At 40.7% G+C, this 27235-nt stretch overlaps 1 protein-coding gene across 7 annotated transcripts in view; it reads left to right on the top strand.

Annotated features, from left to right (window-relative positions):
* Positions 1-968: 968 nt before the first annotated feature.
* ZNF106 (zinc finger protein 106) overlaps positions 969-27235 on the top strand; it is an 81407-nt gene continuing 55140 nt past the window's right edge. For 5 of the 7 annotated variants that reach the window (XM_032781512.2, XM_032781515.2, XM_032781517.2 and 2 more), the window contains exons 1-4: positions 969-1197; positions 14614-14696; positions 16044-16105; positions 25059-25259. In XM_032781512.2, coding sequence (XP_032637403.1) covers positions 14643-14696; positions 16044-16105; positions 25059-25259 — 317 coding nt within the window. In that variant the 5' untranslated portion in view covers positions 969-1197; positions 14614-14642. Of the gene's footprint in view, positions 1198-10862; positions 10947-14613; positions 14697-16041; positions 16106-25058; positions 25260-27235 lie in introns of those variants that run through there. The other 2 variants (XM_032781513.2, XM_032781516.1) reach the window with 2 other exon arrangements.

The raw sequence follows: 27235 nt of genomic DNA on the forward strand, positions 1-27235 counted from the left end.
ATATGCCCGTTCTTATGGTGTGGGCCATTCTTATTTCTAATGCTTAAACACTTACATTTTCTTCTCTATCTAGGTACATATCTGCCACCTAACAACATTTCTTGGAGCTCAGCACTTCTCTCTTAGACATGTTAAACAGCACTCACTGAATGCATTATAAAAAACACATTTTAAACAAATTTATCAGAAGATAATAAGCACGAGTGAACACAGACAGCTAAGTCCCCACAGTGATTCGAACTGAAGATATCGCCAATTCCCCACTACCTTTGTTGCTAGAAATTGGTGAAGCCTTTTAGCACAGATGGCGCCTCCCCAGGAGAGGGCAGCACGGTCACAGCTCCGCAAGGTGGGGAGAGCCTCCAGACCGATCACTGGACAGGAGCTCAGGACTCTGAAATCCATTCCCTGTAACTCACTGCCCCGTCCCGGCCTCACGCCTGGAGCCCGCACGAAGGCCAGACTATGGGCAAAGGGATCCAGCCCATGGCTCGGGGAGCCAGCCCCTGCGTGGGGCAGCCCAGAGCGCTCTCTAGCCCAACCCAGCGCACCTGACCCGGACTCCGCCCTGCTCCCACCCCATCGAGAGCGGCGCCACACCCGGAGATTTCCAGCTCCTCCCACCTGCAACCACCGCCCTTCGACAGCGCTTCCAACAACCGCCGTCGCCGCCACCAGGCTCGAGTCCAGCCCACGGGCGCAACCGTCGCTTCAATGCCCCATCCCGAGACTCCCCGCACCACCGACACCTGCCCGGCAGGCAGAGCCACCAACCCCACCGGAAGCGGAAACCAGCGCCGCCCACCTGACAACACAGCAGGGGTGGGGGCACTCTCAACATGGCGAAGAGAAAGGCACCTCGCTGGCCACACCCAGCGTGGCGGTCGGACCCGTTCTCGCGAATCGCCACCCAGCAAAGCAGGGAGAGAGCCAGCGATTGGCTAGAGCCACGCGCCGCTGAAATGACCGTTTCCCAGAATGCAAGGCGCTTGCTGTGCTCGCTGATTGGCTGCGGGAACGCCCGCTCGTCTTGCCCTGCGCCAAGGGTCCCTTTCGGGTCGCGAGCGCGACTCGCTTCCGCCGTTTTCCCATGGGAGCCGTGGCGGGCCCCGGGTAGGTGGTGGGGCCTGCTCGGTCCGGGCCGCGTGATGGGCGGCGGGGGTGCGGCGCTGTTGTGGAGCCAGGAGGACGCGGCCTGTGAGTAGAGGGCTGTGGCGGGCAGGGGCTCGCGGTGCTGCTCCGTTGGAGGGGCTGGGGTCAGTAGTGGCTGAGGAGTGTGGTGGCAGGTTATGGAGATCCGGTCGGATGTCGGGGGAGACAGGCATAGGAGGTGGCAGTGGGCTCCGTGATTGTGGGAAGGCGGGCGGGACGGCTCTTGCACCGTAAAGAGGGAGTGTGTTCTTCCTAACGCCGAGCCTCTTGATCTTTTGCTGTTGGGTTGGGTAGAATTTCTCTTGTTTTAAAGCAACACCCATTTACAGATCTTTGACTCCTCACTGAGAGCCATGCTGGGTGCTAAACTCTGCCAGTGGTAGCCGCCCCCCTTTATGAACATCCTCACTCACTCTGTCACGCAGGTTTATTAAGTTAAAGTAAGCACACGTCTGAAAACAGGTGTGAACTTGCATCTAAATATGTTCAGTGAGTGAGCTTGTTAGTGTGCAAATGTTATTTGTTTTTGTAGCATGGCAAAATATCACTAGGATGCGTTTTGGAAGATTTTGCACTTTAAAGTAAACACTTACACTTATGAATACGTTAAAGCACACCACAATTTCCTTTTTTTAAAATGTCACATGAACTTTTCTCTTCTGATTTTTGTTATGAACCCTTCAGCATATTTCTGAATTTCAACTTCAAAAACATATGAGCTATGGGTAAAAGTTTCAGAGTAGCAGCTATGTTAGTCTGTATCCATAAAAAGAACAGGAGTACTTATGGCGCCTTAGAGACTGACAAATTTATTTGAACATAAGCTTTCATGGGGTACAGCCCACTTCATCAGTTGCATAGAATGGAACATATAGTAAGGAGATGTGTGTGTGTATATATATATATGTACACATACAGAGAACATGAAAAGGTGGGAGTTGCCCTGCCAATCAATCCTTTATGTGAAGTTTTGAAAGAAATTATAACAGACTTCATTTATTCTCTGGCTAATTGGCTTCTTTTGTTTCTTGAATTTTTTTATTTCACGTGAGATACTGTTTCCTTCAAAGGAGGCCTAGGATTTGTGGTCTTCATGGACCAGATATATTCTGAGGAATGGCTTGAAGGAGAAGGGGATTGAGGTGTGATGTATGATGTTCGGAAGTGGATTCTGGGCCCCTGTTGTTGCACCTTTCCGATGTCTGGCATTCCTCTATTCACTGCTCCTTTGAGTCCCTCCTCTAAATACCAACACAGATACATTCTTATGGTATGCCTGTACTGCAAAAAGAAAATAAATAAATCCAAAACCCTGTGGTAATGAGTCTTAGAGTCTGGGTCAACTGACTCGAGTGAGCTCTTTGGGTCTAAGGCAGAGGGGGGCAAACTGTGTCCCACAGGCCAGATGTGGCCCGCCAGCTGTTTTAATCTGGCCCTCGAGCTCCTGCAGGGGAGCAGGGCCTGGGGCTTACCCTGCTCCAGTGCTCTAACTGGGGAGCAGCATCAGGGGCCACTCCCCGTGGCTCCCAGAATCAGTGGCATGGTCCCTCTCTGGCTCCTATACGTAGCAGCAGCCAGGGAGCTCCGCTCCGCATGCTGCCGCAAGTGCTGGCCCTGCAGCTCCCATTGACCAGGAACTGCAGCCAATGGGAGCTGCAAGGGCGGTGCCTGTAGACGGGGAAGCGTGCAGAACTGCCTGGCCACGCCTCCACATAGGGGCCAGAGAAGGGACATGCCCCTGCTTCCGAGAGCTGCTTGAGGTAAGCACTGCCCAGAGCTTGCACCCCTGAGCATGTCCATGCACCCCAACCCTCTGCCGCAGCCCTGATCCCCCTCCTCATTTCTGGCCCCACCTCAGAGCCCACACCCCCTCCCGCATCCAACTCCAATTTTGTGAGCATTCATGGCCCGACACACAATTTCTATTCCCAGATGTAGCCCCCTGGCCTAAAAGTTTGCCCATCCTGGTCTAAGGCCTTATCTACACTACAAAGTTTTGTGGGCAAAAGTTATGGTGCTTTAATTAAAACCACTGGCTCCTTGTGTCAGCAGAGTGCATCCACGCTAACAGCTCTTGCATCGACAGAGCAGTGCACTGTGGTAGCTATCCCGCATTACAACTGACCTCAGGGTGCTTTGGGAAGGGTTTCCAATGCCTCATGAGGCAGATTTCTCAATCCAATCATCCGGGGCATCCTAGTAGATTGTCAGCACTTTTTCAACTGAAATGTGAAGTGGGCAGAAGGAGAGGAGACTGGTGTGTTTGCAGCGGGGGAGAAACCCCCCAACATCAGGCCTTGACTCTGGTCAGCATAGCAGTCTCTCCTGAAGCAGCCCGCTCTGTCTCCCTGTCTATGGTTCTGTGATTCCCACAGCCTTCTCAGCTACCAAGAGTGTCATCCTGAGCAGCTCTGTGAGCTCTCCACTCTAAGGAATGTCAAAGTCGCACAGCAGTCCCCCGCCTCCCCTTCCTGCCTGCTACTGTGTTCCTAGTGCAGGTAAGAACAGGAGCATTCTATGTTAATGATTCGCTCCTTTTTCCCCAAATGGAAGCAGAATACTCATCTGTCAGATACTTCCTGGAGCTTTGAAAGGCGAGGAGTACATGCCTGCAGGGCAGTGGAGATCAAAACAGTGAGCAGAGCTGTCACAGCAGGCATTGTAGGATACTGGTGGAAGCCAGTTATGTCAACAGAACAAAGTCTCCACACTGACACTTTGTCACTTTAACTTGTCCACAAAAAGGTTTGTCTCTTGTTAGGTGATTTTATTTTGTCATCAAAACAGCAGAGTTTTGCTTCCAAAAGTAGCTTTTTAGTGTGTACGCAACCCCTGTTTTTTGCTGACAAAACTTTGTATTGTAGACAAGGCCTAAAAGTAGCAATGCAGACATTCTTGCTTGCACTGGAGCTTGGGCTCTGGGCTTTAACCCCAGCAGGAACCCCTACACAGCTATGTTTAGCTCCATAATGCAAGCCTAAGTCGATTGACCTGGGCTCTGAGACTTGTTGCTATAGGGATTATTTTTGCTTGCACTGTAGGTGTACCTTTAGATCCCTGTCCTGTAAGCACTAAGGCATTTAAGTATCTTTATTATTGTAAGTGATTCATGTGGACCCACTTGCATGAATGAAGTTATATATTTACTAAGGCTGTTGATTAATCACAGTTAACGCACGCGATTAACTCAAAAATTAATCACGATTTTAAAAAATTAATCACAGTTTTAATTTTAAACAGTAGAATACCAATGGCAATTTATTAAGTATTTTTGATGTTTTTCTACATTTTTAAATATATTGATTTCAGTTAAACAGAGAATACAAATTGTACAGTGCTCACTTTTTTAATATTTTTTTTACACATATTTAAACTGTAAAAGTAAACAAAAGAAATGGTATTTTTCAGTTCACCTCATGCAGGTACTGTAGTGTGATCTCTGTATCGTGAAAGTGCAACATACAAATGTAGATTTTTTTTTTGGTTACATAACTGAACTCAGAAACAAAATAATGTAAAACTTTAGAGCCTAGAAGTCCACTCAGTCCTACTTCTTGTTTAGCCAATCACTTAGCCTAACAAGTTTGTTTACATTTACTGGAGATAATGCTTCCAGCTTCTTATTTACATCATCTGAAAGTGAGAACAGGCATTCGCATGACATTTTTGTAGCCGACATTGCAAGGTATTTACGTGCCAGATGTGCTAAACATTCATATGCCCCTTCGTGCTTCAGCCGCCATTCCAGAGGACATGAACTCCTTGGGGGAGAATTGTATGTCCTCTACTCTGTTTTACCCGCATTCTGCCATATATTTCATGTTATAGCGTCTCGGATGATGACCCAGCACATGTTGTTCATTTTAAGAATACTTTCACTGCAGATTTGACAGAACACGAAGATACCAATGTGAGATTTCTAAAGATAGCTACAGCACTCAAACCAAGGTTTAAGAATCTGAAGTGCCTTCCAGAATCTGAGAGAGATGGGATATGGAGCATGCTTTCAAAAGTCTTAAAAGAGCAACACTCTGATGCAGAAGCTACAGAACCCAAACCACCAAAAAAGAAAATAAACTTTCTGTTGGTGACATCTGACTCAGATGATGAAAATGAACGTACTTTGGTCCGTACTGCTTTGGATAGTTATCAAGCAGAACCCTTCATCAGCATGGATGCATGTCCTCTGGAGTGGTGGTTGAAGCATGAAGGAACATACAAATCTTTAGCGCATCTGGCACGTAAGTATCTTGCAATGCCAGCTACAACAATGCCATGCAAACACCTGTTCTCCTTTTCAGGTGACATTGTAAACAAGAAGAAGGCAGCATTATCTCCTGGAAATGTAAACAAACTTGTTTGAGTGATTGACTGAACAAGAAGTAGGACTGAGTGGACTTGTACATTCTAAACACTTACATTGTTTTGTTATGGAATGCGTTTTTTTGTTACATAATTTTACATTTGTAAGTTCAACATCATGGTAAAGAGATCGCACTACAGTACTTGTATTAGGTGAATTGAAAAATACTACACCTCTACCTCGATATAACACTGTCCTTGGGAGCCAAAAAATCTTACCGCGTTATAGGTGAAACTGCTTTGTATTCATCTTGGTTTGATTCACTGGAGTGTGCAGCCCCACCCCGCCAGAGCACTGTTTTACTGCATTATATCTGAATTCATGTTATATCGGGTCGTGCTATATTGAGGTAGAGGTGTTTTTGCTTTTTACAGGCAAATATTTGTAATCAAAAATAACTATAGCATGAGCACTGTACGCTTCGTATTCTGTTGTAATTGAAATCAATATATTTGAAAATGTAGAAAACATCGAAAATATTTAAATAAATGGTGGTCTTATTGTTTAACAGTGTGATTTAATTGTGCGATTAATCACAATTTAATATTTACTTGACAACCCTAATATTTACTTAAGTGTTTGCCAGTTTGGGCCTGCAATTTGCTGTTACTGTTGTATTTCATTTTAAACAACCTTGCTTTTTGTCTTGCTATTATTTATTCTTCCCCTCCTCCACCCCCCTCCAAACTTAGTGCTGCCGAAGGGGTTGCTTCTGGCTTGTCTGCCCTGGATATGGTATGACCTCTGTTTATATAACAGGTGCATCATGAGCAGCAGCAGTGTAGTTCCCTGTATCACCAGGGATTCTAGTTTTCTGTTATTAAAAAGCCCCAAATTCTCCAATTAAAAAAACAGAAGAATCAGCGTATTTCCATGATTAAAATGAAAAGCTGAACTTTCATTTCCCTAGCCACAATATATATAGGTATCAGTTGAACACAATGTTTTATTGATATAGTTACAATTTTTAAGCAAGTTTGAAGCCTACCAGTGTCATCAGTCATTATTACAAAATAAAATTAACAGAATGATCCAGTCACAGGGCATTGTTTACTGTTGTCAATGGTCCTGCTGTTTCAGTCTCTTGTTTTCATTTATTTGCATTCATTTTATGTTTAGTGCTTTCCATGTGTTCTACAATTGTCTGATTTTGAATGTAATCTACAGACTTGCTGCATACAGTACAAAATAGCACATTACCATCAATGTGAAATTTGTCCTTGCCAAACTCAATCTTTAGGGGTGATTTTTCAAGTTTTCGGCATCTTTTCATAACTTTCATTACTTGTGTCTGGAGGCTGACATAAAATTTGAGATGCATTAAAGTATGAACCCCTATATGCCACTGAGTAACCAGAAGCAATTTACTGGCGTATGGTTAGCTATGTAAATTTAAAGCACATTCAGAAATCAGCCCCAGGAGTGGGAGGTTGCAAACATTGAATAAGCTTACTAGTACTTTCAGTAAAATTTAGTTAATGTTTTTATTTTTCCACAAGATCTAAAAACAAAAAACTTTTTTTTTTTTTTTTTAAACAGAAAAATGCAAATTCCTCTTTTTTTCCATGGCGAATTGATTTCTAGGATGCCAGCACTTCACAAATGTGCCTCAACTCTGAACTGGAAGGATTATGAGAGAGTAACTCAGTTTCCATGGCCTCTCTGCTGGAGCTTCTAACAAGGGTGAAAGACAACTTCTTTAAGCATTGCCACATGTCACCCCTTCTCCCCCGCCCTGCCCCGCAATATAGACTAACTTCACATGTTAGATTTCATTAATAAGAGATGTTCCATTCTCATGCTTCCAGTTCAGAGGCCAAGAATGAATCAAACCAGTGGCTGGCTGTAAACTAATGGTATCTTAATATCTGAATCACTCTGAGCAAAATATTTCACTTTATAGTCCGTATTTCTCTTATACGGCCACCAAACTATCTTAATTTATATATGACTCCCATATCCAGCACTGAGAATAATGCTTAGCATTTATGTATTGCTTTTCATATTCAAAGTGCTATACAAATGTTGATCTTAATTTATCTGCTTTATAGGAGTGTTGTAATCTCCATTTAACAGATTGGTAAACTGAGTCAATTTACCTTGGTCTCATGTTTTATTAAAGTTTGTCTTTGCAAAACTGAATATATGGGCCAAATTTAAATTCATAAAAGTCTCTTTGCATCAAGTAGTTGGAAGTGTCTATGATTAATTCTGCCACCAGGTGGTGATACAGGGTTTTTCTTGTTTTTATAACCAGTTTTAGCAGGGCAACAGGAAAATTATAGAAGAAAATATTGTATATTGCAAGGAATTTCTCAGTTTTATAGATGTCCCCCCCCCATGTATGTTGTAACTGATTTTTTCCATTAAATTTTACTAATTTTTTGCTCCGAATATAAGATCCCTCATCACTAAACAGCTATTGCCAGGAACAGATGAGAAGAAATCCTGTTCAAAGGTTTTTTTGAAAACTGGTGTTGAAAGATGGTTTAACTTCTTGCATAGATGAAACATTTTTCAGATGTAGTGGAAAGTGTGGTAGACATCTCATATCTATCATATTGCACCAGGCTTCTGTCACAATTTATCTTGCTTTCATTTTCTTTTGATGTTGGAAAATTCCATCCACTCTAGTTGTTAAGAAGTTCTCAGTTTCAGCTGAGGGAAGGTCATAGGGACCCATTGCCAGTAACTAATGGCTATTAACTTTTTTGTGTTGAAACTTCTGGGATCTTGAAGTGTATCTGTAATAAATAAGGGAAACCCTTGCAGAAGCACCCATAGCATGAAATGACTACCTGGCCCTTTTCCTTGCAGTGGAATAGTGCATCTAAACCCCAGTTCAACAAGGTACTTAAGCATGTTTTTAACTCTAACTTGTGTGCCTGCAATAGCTGGTGTGGATGGATGCACGTTGCACCATTTTGCCCATTATAATGCGGCCTTCATCTATGACTGAAGGGATAATTTAAAACCTTACAATAAGGACTGGCAGACCTCTTTCCAGAAGCATCAAACTCCTCAATATTAGTTTTCACAGATGGTCGCATATTGAAAAACACATTATCAAATGCCAACATAGAGCAAGTTGAACGAATGCTGGCATAATCAGACTAACTTATGGGTGAATATCAGTTATCTTATAAAACTATAGTTACCCAAAACAACTTGAACATCTTGGTTTTTGGTGCTCGTTGTTTCATGAGTTATATACAGTTGTGATATGTGGAAAGAAATTAAAATGTTACATGTGTATATATACTAGAGGAAGGGTGGGATGGTTCAGTAATTAGGTTGCTAGCCTGGAAGTTGGAATGCCTAAAACTCAGGATACCTGGATTTATTTCCATGCTCCACAACAGGCTTCCTTTGTGACTTTGGGCAAATCACTTAATCGGTGTGCCTCAATTCTTAAGTAGTAAAATGGGTATAATAGTACTTCCCTACAAGGGGTTTTGTAGGATAAATATATTACAAAAAAAATGGAGGTTTGGATGCTAGGGGTAAAATGTTTTAAAAGAATTTCTTTAACATTGAAGTTATTAAACTTTTACATCCACCCCTGACAAAAAATATGCACTTTTCTTTTGTGCATTACTTTTGCATCAGGGCTTCAAAAATCTAAATTTGTACTCTGTTTCCGCAGCAACCTGGGCAAAAGTGTATATTTAGAAGACACTTCTTTAAGGTTCAGTTAAAAAAAATATGCATAGCTTTTGTTGTCCAGTTGGAGGCTTCAGATTTTGACTCCCTAGGAATTAAAAAAAATTTTCTGAAAGAAAGCCTTGCTGTATACGGAAAAACTGCTCTATGCAGAGTTTCAGAGCTGAGTTGGTGAAGAGCACAATCTACAATACTTAAATAATTGATATTGTTAAACAGACGTGTTGGTTAAAATATTGTTAGATAAGCAAGAAAATTTATGTTAGTAACAGTTTAGATGACAAACAGAAAACTTTGAAACTCTAATTTACATTCTGTTATGCTATCTGTTTTCTTTTTGCATTTCAGACAGCTTGGAGAATGAAAATAAAATGATCAGTTTCAATTTTGTATAGCTGTTTTCACTTTTGGTTCTCATTTGTTTTGTATAACACTTTAAATATGCAAACTCTGTAGTTCAGTGTTGATGCTACATACCTTGCAGAGGAATATTTAAATACAAACAAACATCTTCCTTAAGTTAAAACAAACAAACAAAAAAAGCCTACCTCTATTAAGCATCATAAATTCTTAATTATAGGGACCTGAATTTTGGGCCTAAGGTGCCCGGCAATGTCCCTTTTGCTATACTATTTTAGGTGGAAGTATAAAATTTTTGAAGGCTGAGTGTTACTTCACAGAATCTTCTATGTGACTGTGAGCAGATGGGCAGAGTGACCCGAAATCGGATGATCAGCAATCTTTAAACTAAATATGATGCAGCAGAGCAGTAGTTCTTTGCAGTGCTTTATTCGAGCTCAGCCCTTTTTGCAGTCTCTTGCTCAAATAGGCTGAGAGTACTGCTAAGGTCAGCAGTGGACCTCTTTCCCCCCTCCCCCCTTGCCTCCCTAAGACTTTTACCATAGCCCTTTGTTATGGATTACCTCTTTGTAATCCTGTCCCTTCCCATTTCTTATAGTACCTGCAAATACTATAGTTGCCTTAAAGATGGGAAGGCAGTGGGACTCTAGTTGGACTACAGAACTTGTGTGATCAGTTGCTGTGGGAGATTGGGATCACTAATTTAGCAAAAGCACTCTGCGCCTTCCTACCATAGGCTGAGAACAGCACCAAGGCAATCTGCATTGCAGAGATGAACTTCTAGGCCTCCCAGGTTTTTCAAGCGATAGAACATATGTTCTATCTGCTAGGACTGTCTAAAAGATGAATGTCCTTATGTGGGAGCTTGAACTAAATATCTCTTTGAGGAGTCCTGAGGATTTCCAAGCAGCTGGTATGATAGGCAGTCCTCGCACTCCACTTCAGCTGTGGCTTTATATAGTCTGAATGCTCAGCCATTGATCTGTAGCAAATTTAGCTTTGATATACATTTTTAACGTATGCTATCTGCCAAGGTTGGACTCTGAGCAGTAGTTATAGGCTAATGAATATTATGTCAGGAAGTAATTTAATGCCTTATATTTTCTATTTAGACAGTTTTTGTTTGCCAGAAACGTTTTCCAGACTCTTCACTTAAGAGATTTATTCTCTACAATTTGCTCTAGTGGATTCAGTAAGTTTGTATTACTCATATACACTCTCACTTTTTAAACTTGCAAGCCACAGGCACATCAGAGCCAGCTTATCACAGTTAAGATGGCCCCAGATGATGGTAAAATGCATGTTTTCCCTCTTTAAACCACAGTTTGGGAACAATATTTCCCTGAAATCCAAGTGTATGGAGCAAAGGAGCACTACCTCCTGCTATTGAAACAGCCAGGCTTCCCAGGTAGTACTCACAAAAATGTGTAACTGATTTCTTTTTGGTCATGATTGATTGACTTTTATTTATAGTACACCTCTACCTCGATATAACGTGACTTCGGAAATAATGCGGTAAAGCAACGCTCTGGGAGGGCGGGGCTGCGCACTTGTGTGGATCAAAGCAAGTTCAATATAACATGGTTTCACCTGTAACGCGGTAAGATTTTTTGGCTCCTGAGGACAGAGTTATATTGGGGTAGAGGTATATCATAACACATTTTCCACTCTTATAATCTCATATCTGAACCCATTTGGTTGATTGCTGGTGTCCAAGTCAAAAATGATTGACTCTAACTACGGCTGGAGGTTATCTAGTATTGAAAATGTATCAGTTATCTTTTTCCTTTTAAAAAAAAAAATATATTAGCATACTTACATAAAAAGTTCTGCTTATGCTGGAGTAGTGAGCACCTGATTCTTTATTTTAACTGCTTTACAGCTGGGCTGACTTGGGTACAAAGAAGGTCAACTGTCTTGACTGAAGTTACACATGGAGTAAATGTCTCAGCAAAGATTTGTACCCAAGATCTCCCTGGATCTCAACACTGTTATGTAACCAATAAGGCCAAGTTTGCGCTATGGCACTATATCGGTGCGTCTGTGGCACCATAGTATAAGCGTGTCCTACGATGATGGAAGGGATTTTTCCTATCACTGTAGGAACTCCACTTCCTCAAGTGATGATAGCTAGGTCAATGGAAGCATTTTTTTGTTGACTCAGCTGTATCTATGCTAGGGGTTAAGTTGGCATAGCTATGGTGCTCAGGCATATGGGTGTGTCACATCCATGAGTGCCATAGCTATGTCACACTAATATTTAAGTGTAGACCAAGTCTAAGGAAACTACTGTAGATAATACTTTGAACATATTGTGCCTTCTGCACAACTTCAAAGCACTTTAGAAAGGTGAGTCTTGCAAAGGTTCTGTTGGAGGAGATGGTTGAAAATTAAGCAAGAGAAAGAAAGTGACTTTCCCCAGTTTGTACAGTGAGTCAGTGGCTGAGCTGGAAATAAAAGTTGGGTCTCCTGTCTCCTAATCACCTACAGTGTCTCCTAGACCCGGGAGCCTCTCTGAATGCTCCAGCTCCAAGAGTCTGTCTCTCTCTGCAGAGACAAAACTGTGCTTTCATAGCAACAGCCAATAGCAATTGAAATCAGTTAGTATTTTTAGTACTCTGTAATAAGCAGTACGCAGTTGATTGGGCAGTGAGAGGGAGACTTAAACTCTTCCTGTAATCGTATATAGTTACCATGATATGTTTTAAGTAGCCAAAGCATGTGCAATTTTAGCTCTACTTGTTAAGTCATTTTAATGTTACACACTTACCTGGGGCCAATAGCCACATATACTCTGCTGACCTCTTTGTCCTTGTAAAGTCCCATGCCAAATGTCTGACAAATTCCATACAAGCTCTGCTAATTTGAAGCAATATCCGAAACAAGTGGACATTATTCCATTAAACTACAAAGTAGCACTAGTAAAGAATATTGTGAAAGCAGAACAGATTCTTAGACAGAAGGAAGCCATCTGTAATCAGGATAAGGATTAGCACCTCTGCTTTTCAATAATATCCTTATATTAATCACATTAAAGTAAGTTTCTTGAATTTAAAGAGATGTTGTATTTTTGTCACTTGGATCTTACAATGAATAATGCCTCGTCTGTAGTAGAAAGTGTGCTGATCAGGCACTTCCATTCTGAGCTCCTGTTCTCATGTGCTTATTAACATGCCATAAAATTATGAAAAATTTTGGACTGAAGCATAATTGTTCTCAGCTCAAATTTGAATTTCTTTTGAGAAGCGTGGTAACATTTTGTTTAGCTGTTTTAGTTACTTACAAAATTTGAACAGTTTTTTAAAAGTGTCTTAGAATAAGCCCAAATACTTGGTTCCGAAAGTTCACTTTGACCTCTAATGAAGGCAAGTGCATTTGGCATGCAAGCATCTAGTAGTCATATTCAGTTTATGACTTTCCACTAAACTTTGCCATATGGAGGTGTTAAACTCTAGACCTGATAATGCTTTAGTACCTATTTCAACACAAAGTATCCCAGATATAAATGTCTTTCAGTCATTAATCATTCAAATAAAGTGGTTTTGTACTTGATAGTGTTTTCATATGTGTGTTAATTTTACTTGTGAAGCAAATGTACATTTCAGTGAAGGCAAGAGTGGCACACCAGTAATGCATGCTGACTAGCTGGTATATTTGGTACTCTTCACGATTGAGTCTCTCATGTTTAGATACACACATGCCTTTATTTCAGTATGATCAGACCAAGTTTTTCTTTTTTAGAGGGGAAGTCCTTTTACATTATGATGACTGAGGGTTGAAATGGCAGATGGGGAGACAATTCTAAGTTTTGGTTACACTGAACAGCTCTTAGTGACGTGGATAGTTATCTACTGAAAAATACTGAATTGGGAGGAATGGAGGAGTTTGTTAAGGAACCATATTTTGAATTTCCTGTAATTTTATGAAATGCTAAATTATAATGCAGTTATTGCTCAGGGCTGGTTCAGGCATATATGGGCTCCACCTGCAAAGCCATTTGATTGGGCCCCACAACTGCGAAAGCCAAGATTCATTGTACATCCTATCCCCACCCAGCTATCTGCCTGAAACTTCTAAGCCATACCAGATATGAGGGTTTAATGTGGTCATCGGGTAAGATTAAATAATAATAATTTCTGAACTACACTGTGTATTTGTCAAGAGAGTTTGGGGATTAGTGGATGGAGAGTCCCTGTTAAATTGGGTCACTTAATGACTAAGATATTTTGCAGCCTTGGCTAAACTAGCCCTTATAGAAATGCTTATCTGTAAAATAGCAATACTTCGAAGATGGCTGAATAATGTCTTGTTCGCAAGATTTATGTATGTCTGACTGCATTAGCACAACACTGCATGATATTTTTTCTTTCCCTTGTCTATTTCTCTTCACTTTAAGATGAAGGATACTTTTTGCCAGGCATTGATCTAGACATGAGCAATAGTTGTAGTTGTCTTTCTATTTTTTTTCTGTTGCTTTAGTGTTACTTAATGTCTTGTGAGAATAAGAAGAGAACAATGTTTTATCCCATTACATAAATAAGTCTATCATCATCGGTTATAACCTTCATTGTTATGAGCATGATGTCTGATTGAATTAGTTATTAAAGACATTTTCTTTTATCACGGAAATTCATTTAATATATTTAAAAACACACATTTAGCAAGTAGTATTTTTCTTCAATCTGTAGTTGCCTGTGTTTATGTACATTTAGCTCTTAAGCATAATTCTTTAAATATCTCTCTTGTGACCATCCAGACTGATAAACTTTCTTCTTTGCCAGGCTAATTGCATGAATACTTTCAGTGCTTCAAACCCCGCTTGACAAGAATCTGATCTCTCAATCCTTTTTTTTTTTTTTTTTGCTATGTAGTCTTTAGATGACTTCGTAAAATAAATTATGTGCCAGTTGAAAATGTAAGTCATATATAGGTGTGAGAGGTGCTTTTTAAAGTGTGGGAGGGGAGACGGGGACATTTCAGTATGGTTCTTGTAAGACGGAGCTCTTATTTTTAGTATATTCAAGACAATTGGATTGATAAGAAACAATGTCCAGGATCTCTTTTTCTGTTTTCAGGTTTGAGGTAAGAACTGTCCAATGTAGTCATGGCTCGAGAACGGAAATGCATACTATGTCACATTGTGTACAGCTCAAAAAAGGTAAAAAAACCAAAATGAATTTGCAAGGCTAATATCTTTGTATGTGGAGATCTGGCTGTATGCAGCACAGGAGAAATGTGTCCTTTTGTTTTAAAAAAGATAACTTTTTGTATCAGATACTGATAGAGATCTTCAGGTCTATTGAATGAAATAGAATTATTTCAGTACTTCCTGATAGCCTCTTCCTCAGTGTGACCATGTACTGGATATACATTCTCATTAAGTATTAAAAATATCCATGGGTTTCAAGTTTTAATGTCATCTTTTGTATGATTATATTAAAAAGTGTATGAAAGTTGTAAGTCAAGCACTCAGAAGCCTCCTCAGCCTTAATTCTGTTCCCTAATGCATTCAGAGTGTCTTATGACATAATTATATTTTAGTTTTTGTGATGGGTCCCTACATCTTTCAGTATGTCAGAAGGACATTGTTTATCAATTGAGGCAGCTGATTTTCTCATCATCATTGTCTAGTATATGCTGTGGCTTGTTTACAGCATGTCTTCCAAACCCTGCACTGTAGATGGAATTTTTCTTTTCCTTAGACTTTCCTGTAGTGCTTATCAATGCAGTATCAGAGTATCTCACAAACAGTAATTACTTATATTTTCATAACATTTTGATAAGGACAAAGTGCTATTCCCATTTTATTAATGAGGATCTGAGAGCAGAGAGAGAAGGTTGGTCATTTTCCAAGTGTGTCTGTTCTGGGCAGGAAAAGAAAATGGATCGCCTGGTCCCATTCCTGTTCCTTAACTTGAGTGTTCTTCCTGTTCTAGCAGACATCTGCCTCATTTGTAGCATGTTATACAATGACTGCAGTGAATGAGTCAAAGCTGTTTTAAATCCAAAACCAATTCACTATGCATGTCTCAGTTCTGTCTAGAATGCGCACCGAATGAAACAGGTCCTGCAGAACAAAGCAGTGTGTGTTGATATATAGTAACACTGTATCATAATGCATATACACTCTCAAGGGCAGAGTTAAGCAGCCCTAATGTTGTAAATATTCTGATTTTTTGGAGGATGTTAAAAAAAGCCAAACTAAGACTGTTTATGTTATGGAAAGTTTTTTAAAGAAATAATTGTTATTTTCTAGAAAGGAGTGGAACACATTGAAGTCACAGCCCTTGCCTCATTCCATGTATGCTTTTCTGTATCCACCTTCTGGAGCTCTGCCTCCTTCTGTATGAATCCCAAAGATCAATCCTATGGAAGGAAGCTTAGCGGGTACTTCCTCAGGGTGACACCACATTCAAAAGAGATAAAAAAAAGACCTATTAGAGCAGAATATATCCTCGTGCAGAGTAAAATGAATCATGAGTTATGCTTTTTTTTTCTTTTGTAGGAGATGGATGAGCACATGAGAAGCATGCTTCACCACAGAGAACTTGAAAATCTGAAAGGAAGGTATGTGAATGATGATGCAAACTGCTTTCAGTGCAGTTTACATGTCACACTTTTGGGGAACTAAATAGCCTTATTTCCCATGCAAGCTAAATTCAATTTAAAGGGAGAAGACAGATTAAGAGTTAACTGTTTTTATAAATCACATTTCTTTGTGCCTTTCTAATAGACACTAAAGATCTTAATAGCCGTGAGGACATGTCTCTGTTAGGAGCATGGGATTTCTCCCTAAATCTATACAGTTTGTTGCAACTATAGCTTGGGCTGTAGTTTGGTATTTTTCTACTTACAAAGTATATGTTGCTTGTCATAAACAGATAGCTAAGGGTTAATGTTTCTTTCACCTGTAAAGGGTTAACAAAGGGAACCAAGCACCTGACCAGAGGACCAATCAGGAAACTGGATTTTTCAAAGTCAGGGAGGGGATTTTTGGGGTCTTAGTCTTTTGTCTGTCTGTCAGCTATGAGAAGGTTCTTTCTATCTTCTAATCTTCTGTTTCCAAATTGTAAGTACAGGTAGAAAAACAATATAGGCTTTTATGTTGTTTTGGTTGTATTTACGTGTGTGTAGCTTGCTGGAATGTTTGAAATTGGATATCTTTTTGAATCAGACTGTTTATTCATATTTTTCTTATAAGCAATAGCCCTGTATTGTCACCTGATTGCAGAGATTTCTTTTTCTTTCTTTTTATATAAGTTTCTTTTAAGACTTGTTTGAGTTTTTTCTCGCTGGGTAGGCTAAGGAACGAAGGGGAGGGAATTCTCTTGTGTTAGATCTACGGAGGATGAAACTGTGCAGCACCAGGAATTGGGGGCGGGAGGAGAGAGAGATCTTTCTGTTTCCTTGTATTTGGGGTTTGTCTTTTGTGGAATAGAGGAGACATGCTTCTTGGTATTGTGGTGTAAAGAGATTGCATCAGTACTCCCAGGTTAGCCCGAGAGGAAAGTTAGGTGGAGAGAGAGGGAGAAGGGAAGTGGTCTCTCCCTTTGCGGTAGACTCAGGGCTTCTGAGTCTTGGGGTCCTCCAGGGAAGGTTTTTGGGAGACCGGAGGGCCAAACCCTGGAATTTTTGGAATGGTGGCAGCGAGATCAAAGTAAGCTGGTAATTAGCTTAGAAGGTTCATGCTAGGCACCCAGATTTCTGGACGCTAAGGTCCAGATTTGGGAGTTAGGCTTATGATATTGTTGCAACTATAGCTTGGGGTGTAGTTTGGTATTTTTCTACTTACAAAGTATATGTTGCTATAGTTAGTTTAAATTCAAATGCCTAATATGCTGGTGGGTTAAATCACCTGGAAAATCTAAATCATAGAATCATAAATAAAATCCTTTTTATTTAAAAAAAAATATATAAAAAAAAATTGTTCTGTCGGATGATTAAGACTTTGCAAGTTTAGTGCCCCATTGTGATGGGAGCTGTACAAGCACATAATAAGAGACTTTCCCCACCTGAAGAGTTTACAAGCTGATTAAATTAGAATGATGGACAGGAGAGGAAATGGGCAGAGCGAGTTGAAATGACTTGCTCAAGGTTGCACAGGAAGTTACTGTCAGAGCTGGGAGCAGAACCTAGCTTTCCTGAGCCCCAGCCCAGTGTCCTGTTTACTGTACCATACGGCCTCTGACCTTCAAATAAAGTATTTATACCATATGAATTTTTTAAAAAGTTTATATTGGGATTCTCTCTGAGACCTTTTCCACTCAGCTTATCCAGAACGCCTTGTCCAGTTCTGGGAGAACGCTTCATCCAATTCTCTGGGATCTAAAACATGCAGTTTGACTCTGGATTTCGTCACTCACATTCCTCTATTTGACACATAGCAAGGCTATGCTGAGTTGATCACAGAGGGGAGAGGGCATATCACACATCCAAAGTTACACAGACAAACCTCTTCCTTTATATGCCTTTACACAATACACCTCCACCCCGATATAACTGATAAAACAGTGCTGGGGGGGCGGGGGCTGCACACTCTGGTGGATCAAAGCAAGTTCGCTATAACGCGGTTTCACCTATAACATAGTAAGATTTTTTTGTCTCTTGAGGACAGCGTTATATCGAGGTAGAGGTGTATGTTGCATTTGCTATACATGAAATCTCACATATTTTGGATTGGTTTGCTTACTTTGCAGGAACCAATCCGTGTACATCATTCTCTATCCATGCGCTGTCCACGTGGAAACTGATCTTTACGTTTCAGGTTTATCTTGTCCATAGTCTCCATCAAGGTATTGCTGCTTATTTTAGTTAGCACAGACTTCCTGTCAAGCCCCTATTTACAACTTAACATTCCATTCACCTTCCCAATTATGCCCACTAAGAAATTAGGCAAGTTACTTGTGTCAAGCCAGGTCTACAGTATATTTAAAAAATAACCCCCAAAATCCAAATGATCCTTCATTCTCAAAGGCAAATGGTGTTCTGGATAAGCAGAGTGGAAAAGGGGGAGTTCTGTGCCGCTGCACGTGCACAGAATTTGTTTCCCACAGATTTCTTTGCTTCCCTGCAGAAAAATGACCTTCCCCTGCAGTATGTTTTAAGTGCCCAGGGCAGCTGACAGAGAGGTAAATGACTGTGAGGCAGGACTGGGAAAGACCTAGTTGGTGGCTCCTTCCCTGCACCGGACTCAGCTGCTAGTCCTAGCTGGGCTGGGGAAAATGGGACTTTCTCTTCTGCTGCACAGCGTCCGGGGCCAGACGCACCCCAGATTTCTCTCCCAGCCACAGGAAGCTCTGCAAACTCCCCCCTTCCCCCGCTTCCTGTACTCATTGCTCCTCAGCTGCAGGATGAGGGATTCCTGTACAGATTGCTGCTCCCCAATATGCCCAACTCCTTTGCATCTAGACCCCCTCATACCCAGACCCTCCCACCAAGGCTTCCCCCTCCTTCCCCACACTTAGAACCTCCCCTCAGCCCCCTGATAAGCCCCACTCCCTGTGCACCTGGACCGTCCGGATGAGCTACCCAGATTCCCACCCCACCAAGCCGCAACCAGCTGCACCTGGATCCCCACCACACTGAGCCACGCTCCCACACACCCAGACCCCCCTGCTGATCCCTAACCACTTCACCTGAACCCCCTTGCAGAGTCCCATTACTCTTGCACCCAGAACCCACCCCCCCGAAGCCCTGGGCATCCAGAGCCACACCTACATCCCCCACTGAGTCATCTGTACCCAGATTACCCCATACAGAACCCTCTTAACCCACACCTGGATCCTCCCACACTAAGCCCCTCTACTCCTGGATCCTGCCTTGCTGAGCCTGCCAGCCCACAGAGAGGGGCAGGACCCTGAAGTGTTTCTGGGGCAGGATGGGTCCTTGCACGGTGTCAGGGTTTGGTGCAGTCTCACTACTGAGTCCGTGTCCTGCAGGGAGCTGCATAGTGATCTTCCACCTCTGTGCAGCCAGTGACCTGTGCTCCCTAATGCCATGCTGGAGCCTCCACATTTATTTGACAAATAAAATTTGCAAAATTTTGCAGAATTTTAAAATATGTGCAGAATTTTAATTTTTGGGGGGCACAAAATGCCCTCAGGAGTAAACTACTCATGTGGTGGTGAAGTAAGGTGTCCAGACTTTCAATGACAAAACTGACATCTTGCCAATTGGGGAAAATGTGCCTAGGAGGACTTTTGATGACTCTTTGGGGAAGGTTGATTACTTCTTCAGCCCACCATTTGGATGAGAAAAGGACACTTAACAGTAAAAGGTGTAGTGCAGAGGAAAGTGGTGTTTGCTCATCACCATTCCCTCTTTTCTTTTTTTTTTTTTAGTCCTTCTCTTCCCTGTTCACTCCTCTGTTCATTTTTTTTTTTTTTCCCCTAGTCTCTGTTCTGTTACCCTTCTGAATCATCAGTGACGCTTTTAAAAAGCACTTCCTCACTCTATCTTTCCCCACTCTGCCCCATGTCTCTTTGGGAATAGGAAGGGCCTGAAATTGTGCCTGGAATCAAAAGCACCTTATTTCTGCCTCTCATCTGTTCTGATTCTTAGCCGTAGAGGACATCTGTTCTGTTATTGAACAGCTGAGAAGTGGTTGCTCAGATACCCCTGTGTCATCAACATTAACTTCAGCAGTTTGTCTGAAGTGTCTGTGTTCTGGCTAATTTTTAAAGCATCCCCCTTAATGGATCTTTTCTTGCAGCACATGATAATGATTCTGAATATTTTAACAATTGCTGATACTAGGATAGATTCAAGAGCTAAAGATGGTGCAGATGGCAGCTTAAAGTCTTAGTCTTCCATTTTGTGTTTGGATTTCTAGGGCACGGTTTCCTCCAGCTGACAACTCTTCTCAGCTACTGTTGAACGTTAAAGTCCTGCCACATTTCACCAGCTATCAGTTTAATTCTTTAAAAATTATATATAATATACACATACACACACTGGAGCTAGAACTGCTTCAAAATGGATCATCCAAATTGTGTAATAAACTTTACTCTCATCAAACAGACTTATCTCAACATTCTTCAGGTTGAGCCCGGGGGAGGTGTAGGTTTGGGTTTGGAGTTTTTTCCTGTTTTTGTTTTTGTTTTTAACTTAAGTGCCTTTCATCTCTTTTACCATCTAGAGATTAGATCATCTATTGAATTCAGTATTTAACTCTCTATTGTGATCCTGTTGTATTCTTTGTGAAATCTTGGTTTTAGATGAAAAGGAGAATTTCAGATTTTCATTGTATCTGATGATATGAAATTTCAAAAGATTTAGTAACTGTAGTTTTCCATTTTCTTAGTATCCGAGATGAAAGGGATTAATTTTAATGTCAGTCTTTCATTTTGCTGTCCAAGTGTTTCCATCACTTTGATTCGGATCTCTTCCTACAAGAAAGGCATCTGTGCTCTGGCAGACCTAGTTCTTATACTTGAGAATCAAAATGGATAATAAATTGTTTAGTTTACAACCTTTCTTTCGTTTTCTCAATTTGGAGTACTAGAAATCTACATGGAATTTCACAATTTATGTAAAAGACAAGGGGTAGGCTCCAGGGAGGAGACTTGCAGCAGCAGCCTCATAAACCTCAGTATGTGGACTAGCTAATAGAGGGGACAAAGAGCCACACTGTTAGCATGAGTTACATTAACATTTATATTATCTGTAAGTTTCAGGGTTAACATCCCATTGGCGTGAGTCAGTTCACGCTTCTGAGTTTGACTGCAGAGGAAGACATAACTGCATTGGTTTAAACTTTGTTTCCATTTTTAAAGTTAACTTTGTAACCATGAGGGCTAAAATTATAAGTGAAAACTTAAATTCTTGGGCACAGTTGTGTGGCCAGAGGTGAATTCTGTAAGTTATGTTGCCCCAACGGAGTACATGGAACCCTGGTTATAACTTCACTTTCCAATGAGACCGTCATATTTTGTAAGAATTCCATTTTGGACAATAATTCAGAAAACTCAGAGTGGTGTCTGCGTCACTCAAAGGGACTTAGCTTGAGCCTTCACATCTTGCCTCTGAAAACTAAGTCTCTTCATTTGGGTTGGTGGGTTGTTTTAGTATTTTGTCACTTATCGCGTATATTCTTCTAACTTCAGATTTTCTGCAAAATTCTCAGTCTTTAAACAAGCTCTTCCCTTCGGCATGTCTGGGACCCAGAATCTTATGCTTGCCAAAAGATGCATATGGTTCCATCCTATTCTTGTGCTGCCTCTCTTTAGGACTACTGAGCATTAAGCTGCCACTACCTTTCTCTCTCTTCTTGAAACCACTACTTTACTTTATAGTGAAAATTTAAATTCTGGAGAAAAGTCATTTACATGGAGACTGTTAGTATATGGCTCTTGCCCTTGACTTGCATTTCTATTTAGTATTCTCAGCGGTTATATAATGGGCATGAAACTTCAGCCGTCATTTTAAGTATTATGATACGCATGATGTCTAGTTCCATGAGTGACTTCATAACAGCAATTGGAATGAGGCCAAAGTCTTATGAAAAGACTGTTTTCCAGCTAACATTGAATATGCATCAGCACTTCAGTTTGGACAGAGATTATCCAATGTGCATAATGAAATACACAGCAATAATTAATAAGGTTAAGCGTGGGCCATTTTTGTCCTAGTCATAATGGTATCGACTACCTCCCCTGTTAAAGTTGATCAAACAACATTCCTTTGGCTACTAGAGCTTCATTTCATGGAAAAGTAGCATTAGGAAAGTATTAAATGGAAAGAAGGAAGGTCATAACCATGTGATTAGCCATTTCTCCACAGACCAGCGAGTGCAGGGGTTCTCAAACTGGGGGTCATGATCCCTCGGAGTCATGAGGCTATTACATAGGGGGTCACAAGCTGTCAGCCTCCCCTTCCCCAGCCCCTCTTCACCTCCAGCATTTATAATAGTGTTAAATATAAACAAATAAGTGTTTTTAATTTATATGGGGTGGGGATCACACTTGGAGGCTTGCTATGTGAAAGGGGTCACCAATACAAAAGTTTGAGGACCACTGATCAAGTGGTTCAAGAGCCACTGTTTGGGAACTACTGATTTGGAAGTTGGAGAGGATGAAGGAGTGGAGATTCAGTCCCCAGCCCTGCTACTTAACCTTGGCCAAAGTAACTCTAACTCTGCTTCAATTTACCAATCAGTAAAATGGAATAATGTTTACCTTTCAGGGGAATTGAAACCTGTGTTTGTGAATGACTTTGAGATTTCCTAGAAATGTCAAGTATTATAATAGGTACCATTAGGTTTTTCTTTTTTCTTTTCTTTTCTTTTTTTTTTATGTCCAGTTGGGTAAAAGGTCCTTATATTTAAAGTATAGCTCTACTATGATAAATGAGTATGTAAAAATGACATCCATTTAGACACTCTCCTTGTTTCTCCCTCTTTTGACAATTTTAGCAAAAAGTAAGCTTTACTATATTTTATTCCTGGCAGTTCATAGTTAACACAGTTAAGAGAGTGAGCTGTATTCTATACCTGCTTGTGCGTTAGCAAAACTGTTAACTAACTTTCAGCTGGTTAAGCTTGTGCTAAACCACTGAAGATGAGGTAATACAGGTGTCATACAGCATAATGTGACCTGCAGAATCTTTATTACTGTTGGTAATGTGTGCAAAAGAAAGAACCCAGTCTGGTGCACAAATCCCAGGTTGAGTTTGTAGGGCTGACCGGAAGAAAAATATGTATTTTACTTATAACTGCACACTTGTTCTGCACATTATTTGAAACTGAGACCTTCAATTTAATTAATAGAAACACCACTTTATATACTTAAACTTCCTAAACATATGGCCTTTTTGACTGATATGACTGTTTAAATACCTTTACTGTGTACTATAGATCACATTTTTACTAGTAGGAAAAAATAGAAAAAGTCTTTTAAAATCGCCTGTTCATTTCAAAGCCTTTTTGAAAGGCACAGATCTTTATTTAACAACCAGCTTTGTTAAGCGTGGCTCAGATAAGGATGCTGGCTTAAAATCTTGCGGGTGGTAAATTTTTTTTTCTTCTAGATTTCTTTCATACTGTTAAAAACCGCAGAGATGGAGGCAAGATTCTTGAGCCTCTGGTTCCTTTGATGGAAACATTTAACTGAATAATGAAGATGTTTCCAATCCATGAGATGGGGATTTTTCATCACTTCAGTAAAGGCAATTAGAATATGAAGTGGAACAAAGCTTTAATACAAAACAAGTTTTTGTTTTGTTTTGTTCATTTGGTATTGACCTTTTGATGTACAAGTTGAGTTTTCTAGATATATTAGATGTGAGCTAATGACTTTAGCTCCAGTCACTTATATTGCTGTTTTGGGAAAAGGCAGGAGAATTCACCTGTCCCAATGACTAGTCTAAATGTGGCTTTTAGTTTTGCTTTTAATCTTTACATGGATCCCAGGTTCCTCACCACTTCCCACTTTATTTCCATTCATATGTTTGGGCATTCTAGTACATAATCTCTATATTTGAGACATAGGAGCATTCGGTGCTGCTTCTATAAACAAGACGGTGGGGTGTAGGAAAGCATCAGTGAGGCAGGCAGTGGGCCCTGTGTTGGTCCCACCACACTATTTGCTTGGCTCAGAACACATGCTTTTTTTCTGCTCAATTCTACTTAACTTACCAATGGACTTATTTTATCTTTTACTTTTTTAACCGTTAGCTTAACTAAAGGATTGGTCAAGCACTGTATTGTAGGCTTTTTAATAAACATTAAATACTGATTTGATTGGTTTTAATAGCAGTTTTACTGCAGTATTCACGGACACTTTAGTAAAACCATTTGTCTGACACAGCTGTCAACTTCCTGCAACTGAAATAATTTCTTATTTTTTAAGATAAGCCTTCTAAAGTAGAAAGCAGACCTCATGCATCATTTGAACCAAATAAAGTACAGTGAACTGAAGACCCCTCCCAACACTTGCTGTGCTATGGAGTCTTTGAATTCCAAGCAGAGGTCTCAGCTGTCCCAGTTTAGGTTACACTGTGTTAGGATTGGCTGTAGCAGTATACCCCCTCCTCCCTCTTCTAGCTTTCACTGGGGGAAAGCATGAGGCAGAGATTAAATGTAGAAGCTGTCACCAGGCTTCTCCAGTGCAGCTGGCACCATGGATGTGCTTCAGAGCAGCTCCTGCTAGCTCTGTAAGCCCTCCACTCCACCTCCTGTCACTATGTTTCCTCTGATAAGGTTTTGAGTACAGCAATCCAAGAAGAATTCCCTGCCTCCCACAAGTTTATATCTCTCTATTCCCAAGTTTTTTACCTCTTGATTGTTGGAAAAAAATCTCTAAATTGATCACAAAAAGCCACAGAAGTTGGGAAAAATTGCTATAGGAAAAAAGAAAAGACAGAAGATTTGAACAGTTTTAGTGTATTGAGCAAAATTATAGTGCCTAGTGCACCAGCAATTGGTTAAGAAAACTGGCATATTCAGAGGAAACAGAGTAAGATCTGAGTTGTCTACAATGCCTGTGGGAAGGATTGAATGTCCATCCTCTCCCTCTTTCCCCAGAGACAGCAACCACAAGTGCCAGGTGTGCAGGGTGACAGTGGTGGGCTTGTCAGCATATGCCAAGCACATCTCCAGCCAGCTGCACAAAGACAATATCGATGCCCACGACAGAGAGGAAGACGAACGGAAAGAAAAGGCTGATGAAGAGTACTTTGACAAGGAACTAATTCAACTAATCAAACAAAGGAAGGAACAGAACCGGTAAGTCGTCATCGTCGTCTTCTCTTGAGAATTCCATTAAAGCTGTTCTGGGTGTGGAGAAATGCTGCCAAGATAGAAGTATGTTTGAAGTGCAGTCTGCATGCAACCAGTATGTTGATCATAAGACCAGTTTATGGTAACTGCCTGTAGGATGCAGCTTGTGCGTCTAAACACAAACATTTCATTTTATCATTTTCAGTTCTGATAGTTGTGAGGTTTACTGCCATGCTTGGAAAATAAAGCTCAGCCTAGTCCACAGCAGAGATCAAACAGTTTCACTTGTAGCATCACAAGGCCTTGAACTGGAATTCCTTGTGTACTTCTTAAGGATTCAAGAGCATTCAATATCTCTATGCAAATATTTTATATTCTCATAAGCATACAATTGAATAAAATGTTCCAATAATTCTAGCAGCAGTATTAGTATCACTTGCCCTGCAAAATTACCCTCTCGCAAACTCTTGTTGGGTATAACTTGATACTTTTATTTTACAGTTCTTATTTATGATCTCTAAAACGAATTAAAATCTCTTATTTTGGGTGACAATCTAAAAGTCATCCTGAAATGCACTGAAGTCTTAAATGAAATGCTTTTTTTTTTTTTTTTGTTCACCATTAGCTAAACATTACTGCTCGGTGTGAATGGGTAAAGTTATGCTACATAGTGTATAAGATTTCTGTTTCAGCATTTAGCCTGCATCTGACACTTTTGTGAGCGTGCATTGCTAATGCCATGTTAATTTTATAATATACAGTTTAAAGAGTAAGAACATGTTACTGTAACATTATAAGAGGGGGGACATAGGTTTTTCCTTTTTTAATTTTATTTTATGGCTGGGGACCCCAACCATCGTGTGCAATAAGTTTGAGCTCTCCTTTGACCTGACCAAGAGACCATAAAAATGAGGTCATTGCCTGCCCAGTCTGGACTCTTTGGATACCAACCAGGACTATGAAGGTTTTTAGACTTTCCACTGGTCCCATCATTCTAGTAACTTTGATGCCTGGTATTCGCTTTTGTGCTACGATGCTCAGCATTGGTTTTTGAGTTATTACATACCTTGGATACACTGGCCACAGGAATGGGGTCTTCTGCATTTAGTGTTCTTAGCCCACTTAAAATCTTTTAAAATTTCCCTGTTGGAAGTAGCTCGGGGGTAAGGGAATGTCCATCTGGGTAGGTGGGGAGTATTAATTTTGTTGTGTACATCATTAACTTATTTCCCTTCAAACAGAATGTAGTTGTCAGCTATTTGACTCAAAGATGCTATTATTTAGACACCATTCCTGTCTTGGCTTCTTATATTAAAGCTCACTTTTCCTTATGCAGTAATCCATATGACAATTTCACATCCATTTCACAAGAGGCAGAAGTCACTTTAATGCATGCTGAAAGCTTAAAGAAGGGGGATGGAATGTAAAGTTCTCAATTTATCCACAGCCAGATGGTGTAGAGGCAAATGTTGTGATATGAAACTTCCCCCGTCCTGCCCTTCCTGTGACCTACAAGGATCCATTCTCTCTGAGGCCAGTTAACAAGGATCTTTCACTTAAATTCCATTTTTTGCAGGATAAATAGTCCTAGTATTCAGATTGCTGACCTTCAGAACTGCACCACTAGCATTAAGGCAGCATTTATCTTTGAATGCATGTGTTATAGATCTACTTTGTTCTTGATATCCTGCCAAGCCCAAATATAATCTTCATTTATATCTGCCTGCTAGCAGACTACCAAAGAGCAATAGCTATGTGCTCAAGAGAGAGTCTTTGTAGGCCTCATATTGCGTATTTCAAGGACAGGCTGAGGTCTCATTTCAGAACTAGACAAAATGTTTTTGTCTCATGTCTGAAACCAAGCCCGCTTAGGTCTTTAATATCTAACTGTCCTACAGGAACTCTAAAAATCAAGAAAGAGTCTCGTTGTTGTTTTCTCCAGCAGTTTGAATAACTGCTTTCCTCAGCCTAACTTTCCTTCT

The sequence above is a fragment of the Chelonoidis abingdonii genome, chromosome 4, assembly GCF_003597395.2.
Source record: "Chelonoidis abingdonii isolate Lonesome George chromosome 4, CheloAbing_2.0, whole genome shotgun sequence".
NCBI lineage: Eukaryota > Metazoa > Chordata > Testudines > Testudinidae > Chelonoidis > Chelonoidis abingdonii.